Raw genomic sequence first — 17,994 nt, 5'->3', positions numbered from 1 at the left:
TCTCCCTGGGAAAAAGTACCCACACATCCTCGGGAGATCTCTTTTTAGGATCAGCACCAAGCTGCAGAATTACTAGCTCCAATAATAATCTGGCCAGTAATAGCACACGTTTCATAAGCTATCGTGTTTTTCCAGGGAGTGGCAATGTGTGATCCATTTCAAGTGCAAAAGTCTACTAAAGCATATTTTGAGAAATCGAGGCAGGAAGTTGCACTGAACCACATTGCCATGGAAATACTCACTGGGGAAGGAGGACTTAAATAAAACTAGTGAAACTTGCTGGTAATTTAAGGACACTACCAGCAGTTGCATGGTACACCAAATAGAGGGTACCCACACCAGGAATATTTCCATGTTTTCAAGAAGAAGTCTTCAACAGAAATCTCCTATCCATCTGAATGGCACCAGCTAACACAGGATAATTTTCAGATGCTTCTCATTAACTAGAAGAGACAGAATCATAGGTTGTTAGCAAACAGTTTTGGGGCTATGCAGCAATTAATTTTGAGGTTTCAGTCTGTCACAGAAACTGGCTGCAAATAAGAAACATTTAGGACTGAACATGCTCCTTGAGCTTTCAGTCTTCGTGGAAATGCTCTTCAGGTGCACTGCACAGTCAAAAGTCACAGCCTGTGATTACTCCACGACCAGCTGGGATGTCAGCAGGAACAATGTCTTATCAGAGAAATACAGAATCTCTGTGTGGTCTGTCAGCCACAGACTCCATCTCCTGAGCTGAAGCATGAAGTGCATCACTGCTGCGTTTGAAGATCCTTCTCCATTGCTCCTCCATGAGAAGATTGTCTTGCAGAAGGAGCAGAGCAAGAAAACGAGAAACTCTTGCCTCTGGGACAAATTGCTCTTGGTATAGGGCAAGTTCTGGCTGCCTTTTAAATAAGTGAAGTGAGGCAAGTGACTTCACAGCCACAACTTAAAAAATGAGGAATGCACATAATAAGTGAATAATAACACAGAAGATAGTAATCTGAAAGGGAAAAAAGACCCCAGCAAAATAGTTGTATGCTTTTTGAGTATGGCTGTGTGAAATTCCTCAGGTATGACATTGAAGAAACCACTGAGCATGCCACCACAAGATGTCAGCATTGCAGAATGGTTATTCCTACCAGAAACAGAAAAGGCTTTCGCATCCTATAAGCATTTGGTATTATATTTTTTTTTTTTTTGTATGCTGGCATAATCTGGCCTTATTTTTTTCAGCCATTGACATTATGATGTCAGTACAAATTTAGTTGCAAGGGGGATTTCTTAAACAGCTTTTTTTTTTTTAATCTCAAATCTTTTTAAATTGCTTTCACAGCATGAACAGCAGTACTAATGGCAAATAATACCTTGTAGCCATCAATATGTTTTTGCAATCCAACCTGGCTAGAAAGTGCTCACTAAAATTGTGCCTGTTTGTTGAGGTGTCCAGAGGTCATCCAAAGGTCTCTGCTGCTGCACACTAGGCTTTTTTAAAACCCTCACGCTGGCTGGAGAAGGCTCTGCTGGCCTCATTTCTGTGGAGGAAGTAGGAAGAAAGCGTGAAGCTATTTTGGGCTTCTATTTAGAAGAGAAGGATATTTGGGGTAGCAAATCTCTTTAAAGGTGTCCAGCAACATAAGCCAAATCACCAGCAAAAGAATTAATTTCTTTTTTTTCCTCCATTTTGAGCAGCAGTTTTTGTTTGTTCCTTTATTTCTTTCAGATCAACTAACCAGCCTCATTTTTCTTCCACATTAAAATTCATGTCCTGTTTTGCTGGGATGCTCTGTACTTTTCGCCTATACCATTCTGTCCTCCGAAACATTTCCTGTTGCACACAACAGCTTTCTCACTCTCCTGCTGTTACAGCTGTCATCAGCCCTGCCACCGTGCCAGCAGCGACAGGCTTAGCAAGGGACTGTGTCCTGAGAAGGGGAGATGAGTGGGAGGGTGCAGTGAGCCAGGAGGGGCTATGTGAGTTTGAAGCAACCAGAAAACCATTCTGCTGTGTTTCTCTACCTGTTCATGTGAGCTTCTGTCCATTCTGCTCTTGACGATGGGAAGGTGACATCTTTAGCCCTCTGAATATTTTGCTCTAAGATGAGTTTGGCCACTCTTTAGAGGCTATCTTGTATTGCCAGGTTCAACTGTGCTACCTTTATGGACCAATATGAGGAAAACAGAGTTCACTTCTGGACCTTGTAGTCCCTTGGAAGGACCACTGGAGAGAGCCATGCTGAGATGCAGAGGGAGGCAGATGTGTTCAGTATAACCTATTTGCTGTAACTCAGTCAGAGCTCTTTGCCGTGATCACTGATGCTGGCATGGGGGAAGCAGTGCTACGTCTGCCTTTCTGTAGTGTACATGTTGTGGCACAGGGCTCCCGTCTGTCATTCTCTCCAACCATGCCATGATTCTATGATGTGGCCCATCATATGGAGAACAGTTTGCAGGAATTTGCATGAACTTGGTGCTTCTAACTTTAAAATTTATTGTAGACTAGATGGAAGCCACAGAACTTTATTTCTTTTACAATATTGATATATGAAGCCTTAGGAGAAGATAACATTTCTTGCATGTCTCAAAAGCCTTCCATAACAGTTTATTAGAAACCATCTGGTTTCATTAATGTTTTATCAAAAACCATCTGGCTGCTATATTGTTCAATCTATTTAGCAGTAAAACTTCCTCAATAATTAGCCAAAAGGAATGGCTCTCAAACTGTTGTGTAGGAGCCCTAAACAACTTTCATGTAGGTCCTGTATAAACAGTTATTTTTAAAGTATTTGACTACACTAAACCTTCAACATTTAACTTCCAAAGTCTAAAAAATGTATCAGTAATAAAATCTGAAATTTAGCTTACACCTCATGCTTCTTAATTTTTCTTCTTTTTTCTAAATGTTCAATTCTTGGCCAGTTGGAACAGAAGCTACAAAGTCAAAATGACCAAATGTATTTAAATAAAAAATACTAGGATTTTGTTTTTCAATGAAACCTTGCAAACAGAGGATACCTGTCACTATGCCTCCTAAAAATGAAGCCCTTCATATTTGCATCTCTGCACATGTACAGTTTTCAGACTGTAAGCACTCTGGCAGGGTTTCTGGCACTGCTCTGAAATCTAACTGTACAGCCCATGGCACCACATAGAGCTGTACAGTGCCTACTACTATGGGCAGCTAGGTAACTGATTGTAAATGCTCACATAATATACATTGTTTTAATAAATCCTACTTCCATTCATAATTATTCTACTGTTACATCTTCAGATCAGTAAAAAATGTCACCCTAAAATTAGGGCAGTTCATCGTGATTTTGCTATTTATAGACAACCTTAAAGTTACAGTGAATGGAAGAACTAAGGAAACTATATCTAAAGAACACATAGAAAATTTAGGACAAAATTGGCAAAGCAACAGGAGTTAAAAGATCCCTGGGAAAGAACCCAAGGCTGAAGCCGCCTGTAGAGAGAAAAGCTGGGTGTAAGTTTTCTTTGATCAGCTCTCCAGATTTGTTCTGTTCCATGCAATTCCTTTTGCAGCCTCTGAATGTGCATACACAAGCATCCTCAAAAAAACTCACTATCCACCTGTGGGAGCAAATGATCTGGGCAGAATTTTCTGAAGAATGGGCAGTATGTGATTGCAGTCCCCCACGGGGCAGCCAGCCGGGTGGTGTTTGTGTTGCGCTGCTGCAGAACTGGAGCATGGCCATAGTCAAACCTTACAAAGTGTTCAGAAGCTAACATTAATATTTCATTGAGTAACACCAGATGCATATTTTAATTTACTACATCTGTAGCAATAGCTTTATGATGATTTTAAACATATTTTCTCTCTCCCTTTTGGTTTTTGTGCCTCCTTTGTTTTCATTTCTAGTTGTTTTTCCACTCCATAACCCCCCTTCTCATTACCTGTTAATTGCCAGCTCAGTCTCTTTTGTGGGAACAACAGCAGAAATTCCTGTTCCAGGGCAATCTGAAAGGGGTTTCTCCAGAACAAAAAAAGAATTACAGTTTTAAGTGCCCACAAAGATAGAAATTGAGATTTTTGTTTAGCAATCTTTGAAGCAAGCCATGGCCCATAAAAGTAGCAGATGCATTGAGGAGAAGACCACAAACAGGAAAGAAGTCAGTGGCTACGGAGGGTCCTGAGGATCAGTGAGGCTGCATTGCTCCTACAAGTGAGTCAGGATTCCTGCAGCTTCCCAGGGGCTCTGCAGCAGGAACTGCCAGGAGCTGTTTACACCTTCTGCTGTAGAGGACAAAAGTTAAAACCCCACCCCATTTCACACAGGGATGATAGTTCAGCCCCGTTGGGTACCAAGAGGAAGGCCGCGTGTTTCTTCTTGAAGCCACTTCATTTTTCAGCTTGCTATTGTTCCTCCTAATTTTAGCATGTGAAGTGTTTGCTTTTCAGGGTCCTACAGGCAGTGGGGTAAGAACATACCTGGAATTTTCCCCATGAAAGGGAACAGCATGTAAAAGAACACAGTTCTTTTTGAAACAAGGAGCAAGGGCTGGCAAGCAGCTAAAAAGTGTGTGGGCACTAGAAAGTGTGTAATTGCACGGGAGTTCTTTTTATATTATGCAACAGTGTTGCCCAAAAGGACAGCAGGTGCTATGACCAAAGCAGGTGCTTTGGGTCAAAACATATTGGTAGATATAAAAACACTGTATCCTAGTCTTGGCTTCTCAGTACAAGAGAGACATGGAGTTCCTGGAGCAAGTCTAGTGGAGGGTGACAATGATTAAGAGACTGGAGCATGATGAAGAAAGGCTGAGGGAGCTGGGCCTGTTCAGCCTCGAGAAGAGATGACTGAGAGGGGACCTCATCAGTGTCTATCAGTATCTGAAGGGAGGGAGCCAAGAGGATGGAGCCAGGCTGTTCTCACTGGTGCCAAGCAACAGGACAAGAGGCAATGGGCAGAAACTGCTGCACAGGAAATTCCACCTGAACATGAGGAAGAACTTCTTTACTGTGTGACTGACCCCACACTGGAACAGGTTGCCCAGTGTCCCTCACTGGAGACATTCAAGAACCGTCTGGGTGCAATCCTGTGCCACGTGCTCTAGGATGACCCTGCTAGAACAGGGAGGTTGGACTAGATGATCCACTGTGGTCCCTTCCAACCCAACTGATTCTGTGAAAAGGCTGCAGCTGTCCTTCTGAACAGAACAGGAACCACTACAGAGCAGTCATGTCCTGCAAATTTGTACTGGTGGTGGCTCAGGATAGTCACACAGCTCCAGGTTGTTGACACTGTTTGTTATATTGCAGTTACACATACAGACCAGCTCTTTGCTATGCTGGAAAACAACCTCATGTATGAAATAAAGTGCTGGCCTCTTCTCTAACAATTGGAAGTGTAATTTATTTGCTCCATCACAGGACTAAAACTGGTGTCCTTGCTGTTTGTACTGCCCTTGTTTGTCTGAATGGTGCACTGATTTGGGTGAATGGCATCTGTAACAGGTGATGCAAGTACCCTTGGGAGGATGGCTTTCTTATTGCCAAAGAGACAATGCTTTGAAACTGGGAGATGGGATCGTACTTCTCCTGCAGAACCAGTTGCTGTCAGCTTGAGATGGGGCTTATTTGGTTCTCCCACAGTTACTGTCCAGCCTCACCAATGCCAACATACCACAGTGTGGGCAATACAGTTTCTAAAAGAGAAGGAAGACCAGCTGTGTCCTGAGAGGAAGCACTATCAGGAAAGGAAACAATGAGCGACCAGTACTGGGAAAGCATGAACTGCAGGTACTCCTTTTTCCTAGGACCTCATGACTGCTCGCTTCAATACTGAGAATCATATTTCAACATATACTCTTTCCTCTCATTCCTTTCTCCCATCATGTCAAACCACCAACTCATGTTGGTATCAAGACAAAGCACTCACATGAGCATCAGCTTTAGGAAGCTTTGCAGCTAGATAGAATTCAATGGAGCTCCAACTATGGCTCTTTTTTTTTTTTTTTTTTTTTGTGATGTGGTACATCCTCTTTTTCAGTTCCTGGTATTCACTATTCACAAAAGGTGAGAATGTAATATCCCAGAGTTCTCTCTCCTGCATGAACTTTAACTGAAGCTTTACTCTGTCTCCGAAATGAAAGGGGACGTGTCAAGGAAGGGCTAAGCTCACCATCCTTTAGTAACTAGAGAACTCAGAAAAAGTCAAGCTTGCCCTAACTAACCTGTTTGCAGTGCTCTCTTAGGCAAAGTCCTTGGTAAAAGATTTTCCCCACCAAAGGACTTCATAATTTGGTGCACTATTTCTGAACCTCATAAGAAAAATTGATTTTTCCATCCAAAAAACCGATATAGCTCTAGTTGCCTTCACAGGGTTTGGTTCATTGACTGAAGTACAAGTAGCAAACAATGAATACAAGTAGGATGATCTCTTGACTTCACTCCATCTTCAATCTGTCAACTGCCGAAATGATAACAAACCTAGCAGTAAACAAAACTGTAAATCTCTTTCAGCTATTAGACAGGTTCTCATCTATTGATAAATCTACATAATTTTCCTTGCCTTAGGCAGCAATCTAGGCATTGCAGACATACCCTCATAAAAACCTAAGGAGGAGAGGATTTTTCAAGGCATGTACTGCAGTAATTCAAAGTTGACTTACTGCAACCTTTACTTCTTTCTTTTAACACAAGCTGAAAAGTAAGAAATTTGTAGTTTTGGAAATCAATTTTTAAAAAGAAGTTTTAATAAAGACAAAACATGTTAACTAAGCAAAAACAATTGTACTTTTGAATTCTAACAGCTGGTTTTACTAGAATAGCAAGTGAAACATCAGCACATAAAATCCTCAAGGAGAAGTAGTGCCCTAATATTTAGAGGAAGACAATAATTCCTGGAGTCTGTGAAATTATGGTCAGAAACATCAGCAGATGTTCATACACAACATCTTGTGTTCCAAGAATTTATTACTGTTTCAAGAACCTGTAAAAACTTGCATCAACGAACCCACAAAGACAAATTTTCAGTTAACTTAAGCCTCGGTTACGCTCAGCTCAGTAGAGCAATATTGATTTATTTCAAATAAGAGTCTGCAAAAAGTAATTTCAAATATTTCCCTTGGGCAGAGTAAGCAAAGATACAAGTTCATAAGTATACATCAGAATTTGGTATCTGGCCAGCTTTTCACCCCATTTAAAAATAGAGAGTAACCCTACAAATTCTTATGCATACAACAGAGGTCTAAATTAAAAACCAATAAACCAAGCACAGAGAGCAACATTTGCAACATGAAAGGAATATAACAGAGGCATAAAAAAACAACAACAAAAAAAACCAAGATGTGTTGGTTACTATGTAGAGCAAGCTTTGCTCAGCTGTCAGTGTTTTTCCTCACGCTATGAAGGTTTGAATCATTTTGCAGTAAGCAAAATGACTTTAAAATAGAGATTACTGTAAATGAACAGACAACTGAGCTTAAACACAAATTGGATGCAAGGTCTATACATGCCAAGTTTACCTTGCACTTCTGTAGGGGAGGAGAGCCTGTTTTGTCTGGATAGCACTGACCACACTGTGGGCACTTGGCATGGTATTAGCTTGAAGGGGCAGTCATGAGAAATCCACTCCATATCCATTTCTTCCTAAGAGAGAACACCTGCTGCCCTAGGTGTTCATGAGGAGGGCACCAATAATGAGCATCCACTGCAGTCTTCCTTTCCCTTTTATAATTATGAAAAAATATTATTGCTTCTATAAACCACAACTTTCCTAGCAACTTGAACTAAATGCTAGTTATTTCCAATTAAACCACATCAGATCTCTATGAAATAAATCAGCAATGAAATGATTCCCCCTAACATGATGAGAAAGTTCCAAAGTTCTTAACCCAACAGAACCAAAATGGCTGGATTTCAAAAAGCCAGGAGCTGATTCTTGCCCAGTATAAAGACTGTTTTTCTTTTGGCCTCTGTCCTAATTCTGCCATGTATAACAGCTGAGGATATTTTGCATGGTAACAAATTTATAGATCCAGTTTTCCCAGCTCTTCCTGAAAGCTCCATGTTCCCTCCCACCAAGTCTTTGTAGACACTGAGGCTGCAAGGTGCTGCAGAACTGCAGTCAGGAATTTCACGTTGGTCAGGAGTTACACTCACTGTACTCCCACATTTTTCAAGATCCTAATCCATCCATATTGCATCTTATACACATGTGGTGGGACTGTGAGACATACTTGAGATCGGATTGGCAGAGATGTCCTGAAACACCATCTCTAAGGGAAAAACCACCACATTGATATCCTTTCTTTCCAGTTATTTATTTTATCCAGTAAATACCATGTTTCCTTGTTTTTAAAAGTTGTTTTATGAAGAACATTTAGGTTGTGGTTTCTGCATTCATGCTAAAGCGTAATATTTATGCTGCATATCTGTCTGCTAAAAACTGCTTTTAAGAACAAGCTGACAGCTGTAAATGGATTCCATCAGCTTACCCCTTTTCCTGCCCCAGTGTCTGGCACAATAGCCATGCAGAAGAGCTGTAGAGAACAGTACAACTGGAACATTGCACTACTACCAGACAGATTGTAAGAGTGATAAATAAGGGTTCTAGCAGATGGAAGCTCTTTCCTACTTGCCATTTTGCAAAGTGTAAAAAAGCACAGATCACTGCAGCAGTGAGATTTGTTTCAGCTGCCACTAACAACCTTGGAAGAAAGATGCTTACAACCCCTGGGAAAAAGTCAGGGTGCTCTGTGACCTTTTGCAAGTATGATTTATTAACATCCAACTAAATTGGTTACAGAGATAAAAATAATAAATCAAGCTGTGCATCAAGGTACTCCAGCGTTATTACAAATTTTTAGAGTGAAGCAGAAAACAGGGATGGTCCTGACTACAGAGACTATTCTCAAATATCTGAAAGTCAGTGATAATTCTTATACATAAGATACCGTTCCTCATTCTGAAATCACTAATGCCCTATCAAAACAAACAACAAATTCAGCATTTAGCAGCTTTGCTTATGTAATACCTCATACATGTGGTATGTTTTTCCAGTACTGGAACTAGCAAAATAACTGTTAACACAAAGACTTTCAGACTGTCAGGGATGCCAACCATCTCCAAGGTGTGGAGCTGACAGAGGTCATCACCTCTTGTGGATCAACATCCCAAACAAACACTCTCATAAGCTTTAATACAGTTTTTTTTTTTTAAACACACGAAAAACACCAAATCCACAATTTATATTAAAAAAAGGAGCCATTTAAAATAATTCTTTAACATATGGCAACTACTTATGTGGAAAATTTCTCTTATTGCTTTCAAAAAGCTGCAGCGAGAATAGCATCTAAGAACTGAGCAGTACAGTAATACATTTGGTGGCAAGTTACAGCATTTACTAAGTTTCAAAAGATAAGCCAGATAATGTGCAATTTCTTATGAGCCCACAGCTGCTGGAGTAAGTTGCACCCATCAGTAGCTAGAAAATAGAAAGGATGGGCTAGTGAACACTGTAAATTTTATTTATTGTAGGCATAATTCATGAATGAAAGCACGCTACACCAAAAAAACCTTTCATTTTAATGTAATTCCTTTGAATAGCACCATCTCATTCTAGCCCTTGCAAGATGTATTCAGTTATGTGGACGAGTTGGATGTCGTCCTTCTCTCTATTAAAATGCACCATGGGTGAAGTTTTGCACTCCTCTTCAGCTTGCCCCCTCTGTGTGAGTTGTACACAAAAAAGAAGCCATACTGAACAAAACAAGATATGCTCAAAGTTTCCTGCTCTGCCAAGTTGGTCATTTGGAGAGACAACACGAGATTTACACAAAAGCAGATGCAAGGACATTCGTAATTAGGATCTGCTCAGAAGATACAGCTGCATATTTCCATAGCACACTACCCTTACCAGGTCTGACTTCAGAGTGTAAAAGTCTTGCTCACCTTCAAGGAAAAGATACAGAAGGAGGCCATTATGCTTATGGGGAAAGAATAACTACAGCCTCTAGGCATGATTTATCATTTGTTAGAATGGACTGTTTTCCTATTAATCAGGTTTTTTTAATAAAAAGAAAAATGGGACACTGAATAAAAGAACACATAGAAAACCTGAACAGGACTGTAAACAGCTGAGGGCAAGTAGGGGGCATGGGAAGGGGTGAGGTCTTTGTTAGGTTGGGGTTTTTTGGGGGGGGGTTGTTTGTTTTGAGACCAGCACTGGACCTTTGTGCAACATGAAAGCTGTCCCTGATTGGGCCCTAGTTCTGGTCCCATGAATTGCTGTACAGTGATCTGGATTCAACACTAAGCTGCCAGATAATAAGGTGTTTGCAACTATTACATCCTTCAGGTTTTAAAAGAAAGCATCAATTCCGTTTCCAGTCCTTCAGAGAAAACTGGTTGGTAGAAGAACAGATCTCCAGGACATTTCCTTATCAAAATTTGGGCTGATTTTAATCTTCCTTCCAGGCATCTAACTTTCCAAGCTCTGCATAAAGAACCTAAGTACAGACTGCTGGGTCTGTATTTCAAAAAGCATCTAAAAGGAGTTGATCAGTGCTGACAAGCTATCACACCAAGCATATCTCAGAGAACAGAGATCCACAAAGGAATGCAGTAATTAATGATGGATTCTAGTTCCACTTGGTCTAAAGGGCACTTGATGCTATCCAGAGTCGCCTCCTGAACAAGTGATGCTGTACCAAAATCAGAAACTAAGCATCAAGCCTGCAAATCTGAAAGTAGAGCTGTGGGTTTCTGTTCCTAGGTAAAATATTTCCCTGGATTTTTTTTCTTTCTATGCTTTGCAACTTGAAAACTGAAGCAGGGTTTCAACACCCAAAGGCCTGAGCTGCTCCACCTTGACGGAAGTTTATACCAAGGGTTTTACTTTGTGAAGAGGCACAAAGAAAGGCAGAGCTGGATGAGTGCTTCTCTAAATGGCCTCCAAAATCGTCTTAAGTGATGTTTATAAAGTCATTAAATAAGAGCGCTATAACAGCAGGCAAGGGTCATCCGGAAATTTTAAGACTGATCCACTGAGCTACACTCCTTGGGGGATCACAGCTGTGTATGAAAGGAAGCAGTTAAGTTGCTGATATTTTTTTTTACTATTCAGGGTAGAAATAGTGGGTAAAAAGTCCCTCAGTGTCAGTTATTAAAAATAACAGTTGTCTTAATTATACTGCAGAAAGCTACTATAAATTTTGCACCCATTAACACAGCTGAAGTTTTCGGGGAGAAAATTACCAAAATTTCATATTTTACCAAGAATAACTTTATAGAATATATTAAGATTTGTGAATGTTGAATATATTTACATGCAGAAATACACAGAACTAACATCAAGACAATTTTCTTCCACTTCTTAATATACAATTAACAGAAGTTTAACAACTAAACCCAATTGTTTCATACAAAAGTAAGCAAGGAAAACTATACTGCAGTTGGAAATGTGGGGTCAGAGGATAATTCACAACTGGTTACATTGCGTTTGGAGGCGTGTATTTCAGGTTTACACTTGTTCAATGATTTTGCTTCATGCATTTAAGAAATGCCCTGGATTATTCTCAGGCATTTTTATGGAGACAATACTAAAATTCTGGAGTTTACTTTCTTGATATGAAAATTTTGATGAAGAAATTTTTATATAAGGCACTGCTCAGCCCAATGCTTCTTGTCATTAATCCCATGTATTTCAGACAGTTTGGAGTTTTAGAGAAATCAGACTTGGCACTGCCAGTCTGATTTCTCAAAAATCATGACTCAAATACTCCATATGAGATTTGTTTTGTTTAATACCTGTATGGGGGAATCCCCTCCACACACAGACTATACAAACCCAGCAATCAGATCAGACAGTATCACAATAGCTGCCAAATATGACAATGAGCAAGCTTAATGCAACTTCCACAAATTTTGTTCCTTTTCTTAAAAGCTTTTATTTCCTCTACCCTCCTTTGTTTTTAAATGAACCTTATTTTTAGTATAAATTGTAATTACCAACAGCAAGGATAATTACAATTGTCAACTCATTCCTGTGCGGATTTTGACAGTTAATACAAGGATGCAAGACAGGAAGGGAACAAGTCATGAAGAGAACCTCATTTTCCTTGAAAAGCCAAACAGCCCCCAAAGGTTAAGATTTCCTTTGGAATCAAAGCCCAGATTTTGTCTTCATATAAATGTGAACCTTGTCTTGCTGGCGTGGTAGTCAAGTTTTTCAAAGACATATTAATTAGAAATAATTATTCTAACTTCTTTGGTAATAAATTACAGAAATGATGGTGAGGCAGAGATGCTGGGCAAAACAAAAAATGGTGAAAAAGCATTCACCTGACTCTGAGACAATGAGGCTTCAAGGTAACAGAAAGCAAAATTCAAATATACATCTAATCTGACACCACAGATATTGCTTAAAATTGAAAGCCTTCATAGTATTTCCTTCATGTTACATATAATACACTGATCCATTTTTAATGGGATTTCTCTAGAACAATGCAGCACAATTGCAGTAAAGTGCAAGCTTTTCTAAGCTACTAGTCTGTCCTCCTAGGAGTCTACTTTGTCCATGCCATGTCCAGTTGTTCCAGTTATAAACCAATTTAACATGCTAGCATTTGGGTTTCTTTTGCGTCTTTACAGTGGCATGTACAGAAAAGAAAAGGGGGTGGTGACAGAATACAGCTCTATCACATGGAAAACTGCACTGCTGCCAGAGAGCTGCAGACACAGAGCAAATTTGAAGAATTGTGGATCAGGCTTGGGTTGCAGATAGGAATGCAAATTATTCTGTTAATGACTATGGCATTGTGATTTGATGGAAAAAACCAAAAATACTGCCCATCTCTAGAATCTTCATTCAAAAGTGAGGCGTCTGCTACATTTGTTTCCTGCTAAATTTCTGACCTATGGTTTAGTAGCTTCACAAATTTAGTCATATATATAAAATTACAGGAAAGGGATGCAATTGATGTAGTGCAAGACACTTAAATATTTATCTGAACATAACAAATAGAGGAAGATCAAAGACTCCGTACACTTCTCCATAAGGCAGATGGTAATTTTTTAAATATAAGATCTTAAATATGTTATTTATTTAAGAGGTAGAAAATATCAAAATACTAGGAAAAAATTTGTAGCTTAAAACAATCAGTTTACTTACTTTTTAAAAAGTCTTACTGTTGCAATTTTTAGGTTAATAAAAACAAATGAAGCTATGGAAGCACAGGATTTCGTGCTCTGTATAGGTATCACTTACTGGAAAAAGAGAGAGCTTCTTCATCTAGTCAGTGCTCAAGCAGTATATACAAATGATCTCCTCCTCTTGCCCTGTTGGGGGCTATAAATTTGAAGTGAAAGTTTTTCCCACTGGAAAATTTTGGCGATTCCTGACTTTCTAGCACTACATTTAACCGGGTACAGTTTATGTGTAAGGCAGTAGAACCACCGACGTAAGTTCAGAACTACCTCTTCCATAATGCTAAGAAGAAAGTTAATAGAAACAAAAGCTTACTTAAATCTCTCCTACAGACAGCAAAAGATCATACTCAGATTCCAGCACTAGCTGATAATCTGTTTTAGCAATTTATACCAGCCCAGAGACAGCTGAACTACTCATTGCACTGTGGAAGCCTACCTACAGTTTACCTACAGTTTGAGTAACTAAGGCTTGCACTCTGATTCCTCAGTACAGCTAGGAGATGCTGATGCTACTGTCTCCAATACAATTCAGTAAGGCATAATTCAACTCAGAACTGACATTATTACACATCGAAAAAGTAGTGTAAAAGCTCCTCTCTCTTCCATCTAGCTGTTAACATTCAGTACTATTTATTAAGTATTTTATAAAAAGAAGTTAGGATATTTATACATTCAAACAATCACTGCAGTAGTTGAGTAAAGGAAACGAATTATCAGATTATAAATTAAGCATGATTCTGGAGATATGCACATTTGCACATATGCACACACGTACTCTGTATGTGTGTGTGTATATATACATGTGTATATATAGATATAGATATATATAGTTATATTTTATATGTATGTCTTTTAAATCAGATCCAAGAATACAGCACAGAATATCTTCACTTAGCTCCTCTTTCACCAAAGGACAGGATTGTCCAGTTTGGAAAAACCAGGTTCTTTTCTAAGGTCCATGTAGGTTCCATTGCTCACCCAGGAGTCATCACTGGATTTCCTATCAAAGATTAAACAAATGTAAGCTTATATTTTCCATCCATATGCTGTGTAATGCAGCGTAGCACCATGCACAGATACCAAATCCAGCCCATGAACCAGGAGCAGTGCAGCTCATTACAGCCTGCAAACAAGGCAGTGCAGCTTGGAGAGCTGAACGAGTGTGTCTGCACCGGGGCCATGGAAAGGCATCTCAATAGCCTAATGTTCACCTGAGAACATCACTACTGAAGAGCCAAATGCATTACTTTGCATCTGCTCTAATGCTTTTGCTATATAGTAATTAAATTCTTTATTCTGTCATTTAAATCTACAGCATAAATCTCAGTTTTCAAATCCCCATTGTAAGGATTCGAATCCTCATTCACAATTCTCATTGTGAATACACAATCACAAAGTTCTAGACTTTGCCTCTATCCTGCTTCCCTTTAGTAGGTGTGATTGGCATGTGATGAGTTAGCTCACCCAGCTTGTCAGAGATGCAGTAGTCTAAGACATTCCCTTTTGCACCAATTTAAAACATTTCTGTGTTCCTCAGAAGTACAGGATATATGCATCCAGAAAAAATAGGATCCCAGATCTGCTAATGGGCCCATACAACATTCATCTTGGCTCCAGCTCTTTCAGTGCAGAAGAACAGAGAAGCTGGAGGGCAAAAGACCACATCCTTGCTAGCATTCCTTTTTGTCTTTCAATGGCTGAAGTCTCCCGTTTAATTGATTTACAACAGGAAGAGATAAAGTGCCCTCAGAATGATAATTCTCTCCTCATAAAATAGGGGAAACATGTTCAAAAATAGCCCTGGAAATGAAAGGCTCCAACTCTGCACATTTCCACAGCAGGCAATCCCACTGAATTCAGCAGAAGTTCAGCAGAGGTAATTTAGCTAAATCCAGCTACTTCACCTTGCTTGAACCAAAGATGCTACATTCACTCAAGCAAATTCAAATGTAGACTAAATATCAATTGCCATCAAGCCAAAAAAAAAAAAAAATCAGGGATGCACTAATGAAAAAGTAATACATTAATTCTGAGTGTTAACTAAATCTGGATTATTCTACATCACCAAAGTACAAAACCAAAATATATAGAGGAAACCTGGAAAATACTGGAGCCTGCCACAGGAGCCTGCCACATGGCAATTTAGAATCAGATCTATAATAATAATTTCAATAAATGATAGTATATGATAATTACTATCTAGTACCTGAAAAACCTGGGCTGATGCTCTAGATTGTTTTCTTCCAGCACCTTCCGTCGTTCTCTCTGTAGCTGCTCGATCCTCTGCTTTTGTATTTCAGCTCCTTCAATATTCCCTTCTTCTAGAAACCTGCAGCAGCAGTGATATGGGACAATTGGTCTCCTGCCTCCAGGAGAATCTAATCTTTCCAGCAGGTATTTCACAGTGTTTGAAAGGGAAACAGCTACCTCTGCAGACAACTGCACTATGAAAAAGCACTTAAGGAAGACTAACTCTTGTAACAAGCTCAGAGTCAGAGTTATATTAGATTCTTCTACTTGGAAATCTGCAGAAGTAAAAATTTCACGGCAGAAGGAAGTTTCAAGTGTCTCAGTTTTTGGTTATTCAAATACTGTATGCTCAACATCCAGTACCTGAAGTACTGAAGTTTTAACATCCTTGGAAAGGCAGTTATCTAGAAGAATCCAAGAGCCAATTTTAGGACACACTTCCATAATGACTAGAGCCTTTCTCCCTAAGTGATTACAATGTCTGTTTCAGATGCACATTAATGTAAAAATAGAAACACACTGCAGGTATCTACACAAAATAGTCTTGAGTCTAGGGTAAAGTGAGTGTACAGAAGATTAAGAACTATTTCAGGAAAATATTTCAGAATTTAAGCTTCTTACCTTTGGTCTGGCCTAAAGCGTGTATCAGTGGATGGGAGTAATGACCTGGTTTGCAGGTCCAGTTCATTTAACTCCAGTGCAAATTGAGTAAATCCATACCACTGTTCATAATCTTTAGGCATCGGATCTACAGAAGAAAGGAGTACATTCAGAATTCCAACTAAATACTATTATCTTGAGAAGGAAAAGTTCAAGCTCCCTCCAGTCATTTGTTTATCCCTGATCCACAGTGTCAATTCTGAGGGAACAAGACGTTTTTAATAATGTGACAAAAGAGAACATCCCCCTTGATAATTGCACTGCAACAAGACAGATTTCTGTTCTCCCAGCTGAATCACAGCACAATAGTGATGAAGGCCATGCTATTATCATAGTGGTTTTTCAAACCACAGCAGACAAAACCCCATGAGCTTGGGAGAAATTCAGCTATGGCTGTCATTACAGAACTGAGCTTTGTGGGCTATCCTCAGGTGTTTAACACATGAAATAAACAACACTTCTCTGCAGAAGCAGCAGAGGAGTTTGTTCCTTTTTCTTCCCCTTTTTTTTTCCTTCCTGCTAGAGTCCTCAATACCCACTTCATGCCCAAATATGAAAATGAGGGAGAGTGGAGAAAATGCAGGAAGCCGTGGGATTAAGTTCTCGTATCATTTAAATGATACATTCTTCTGATCTAGCTTCTAAATGCTTGACAAAAATCTAATATTCTATGAAGAAATAACAAGAAATTGGGGCCTAATAAAGAGATGAAAACAGTAAGCTTATACTCAAGCAGATCTCAGTTTCTGTGCATGAGCCATTCTGATCACTAACTTGCTCTCCATATGCAGTTTGAAGATGAAGTTGTCCCACAGTATAAACTTTCATGCCACTTCCCAAAGAGTCGATGCACAACTTTCCCAGATTTGTCCATGACACTGCCTTCAATCTCATGTGCATTTGGATTCCAATACTTTGCCTAGAATTAAAAGGAACAAGGGATATAAAGGTGCATAAGAGCTCAAGTGCAGGCCATTTTGCCATGCCAGAGCACCAGGCTATAGAGCAGTTTTCTGAAATTAATATTCATTTAGGTGTGCATTACAATAGCATATGCAAACAATTGCTGTAAGTACCATTAAAATACTAACTTATTAGTATGTCAGCTTATCAAAATACTAACATTGAGAATTGTATTTATTTTGTTTGCCTTTTTTTAGGGGCAGTATGAGGTAAAGAGCACCTGACCTTGAATTTTGCCCAAAGACAGTTGACCCTGAGTCCTGACTTGGTTATCTACATTTCTCCCAAATTTGCAGAAGAGGAAGAGAAGGAAATCATACATTAATCTCCACTTTAAACAATTTACAATATCAAAGGTGTAAGATCTGCAGGCTCTCAGTCTTTAATATTTGAGCTTTAAACATCCATTGCAGCTCTGAAAATACATTAAAGTACCTTCAAGTATTTGGGAAGAAAAAAAGCACCCTAATGCTTCTTGGAAAGCACAAAGTATTCAGGGAAACAAAAAACTTGCAGGGGAGCATGCCATGATGCTTAGGTACACTGAAGTACTTCCCTTGTACCTGTATGGTCTGTTGTATGTCAAGCAGAGCCTTTCTCCATCAATCAGATACAGAAAATGCAAGTTAAGGTAAATCTCTTAGGATGATTTGCAAAACTATTTATCAGGTTAGAAATTTTAGCATTGCTTTACATTTTCATTGATTTTCCTTTACTAAGAAATCATCTATTGCCAAAAACTAAATTTAATTTCAGCTATAAGGACAATTCCTGAAGAAGTCATATATATTGTACTTGTACTGAAGCAAAAACTTTGAGTAACACCGCAACCTCTCACTTAAACTCCTCTGAGTACCTGCAAAGGGCTAGAAAAGAGCGTCAGGAGAAGCACCCTGCATAAGCACTGGTCCTACAGCTGCTAAATGAATTCAACCACAGCACTTGCCAGTGGGTTAGCAGGAGGC

The 17,994-nt window shown here is 39.3% G+C and overlaps 1 protein-coding gene across 5 annotated transcripts in view; it reads right to left on the bottom strand.

The window, feature by feature from the left end:
* Positions 1-6,677: 6,677 nt before the first annotated feature.
* The window catches only part of OSBPL3 (oxysterol binding protein like 3), an 88,061-nt gene continuing 76,744 nt past the window's right edge, over positions 6,678-17,994 (bottom strand). For all 5 annotated transcript variants that reach the window (XM_039548653.1, XM_039548656.1, XM_039548655.1 and 2 more), the window contains 4 exons: positions 16,841-16,985; positions 16,028-16,154; positions 15,363-15,485; positions 6,678-14,156 (listed from right to left, as the gene is read on the bottom strand). In XM_039548653.1, the coding sequence (XP_039404587.1) occupies positions 14,060-14,156; positions 15,363-15,485; positions 16,028-16,154; positions 16,841-16,985 (492 nt within the window). In that variant the 3' untranslated portion in view covers positions 6,678-14,059. The remainder of the gene's footprint in view (positions 14,157-15,362; positions 15,486-16,027; positions 16,155-16,840; positions 16,986-17,994) is intronic.

This window comes from Corvus cornix, chromosome 2 (assembly GCF_000738735.6).
Source record: "Corvus cornix cornix isolate S_Up_H32 chromosome 2, ASM73873v5, whole genome shotgun sequence".
NCBI lineage: Eukaryota > Metazoa > Chordata > Aves > Passeriformes > Corvidae > Corvus > Corvus cornix.
This window is presented reverse-complemented; position numbering and strand designations above follow the sequence as displayed.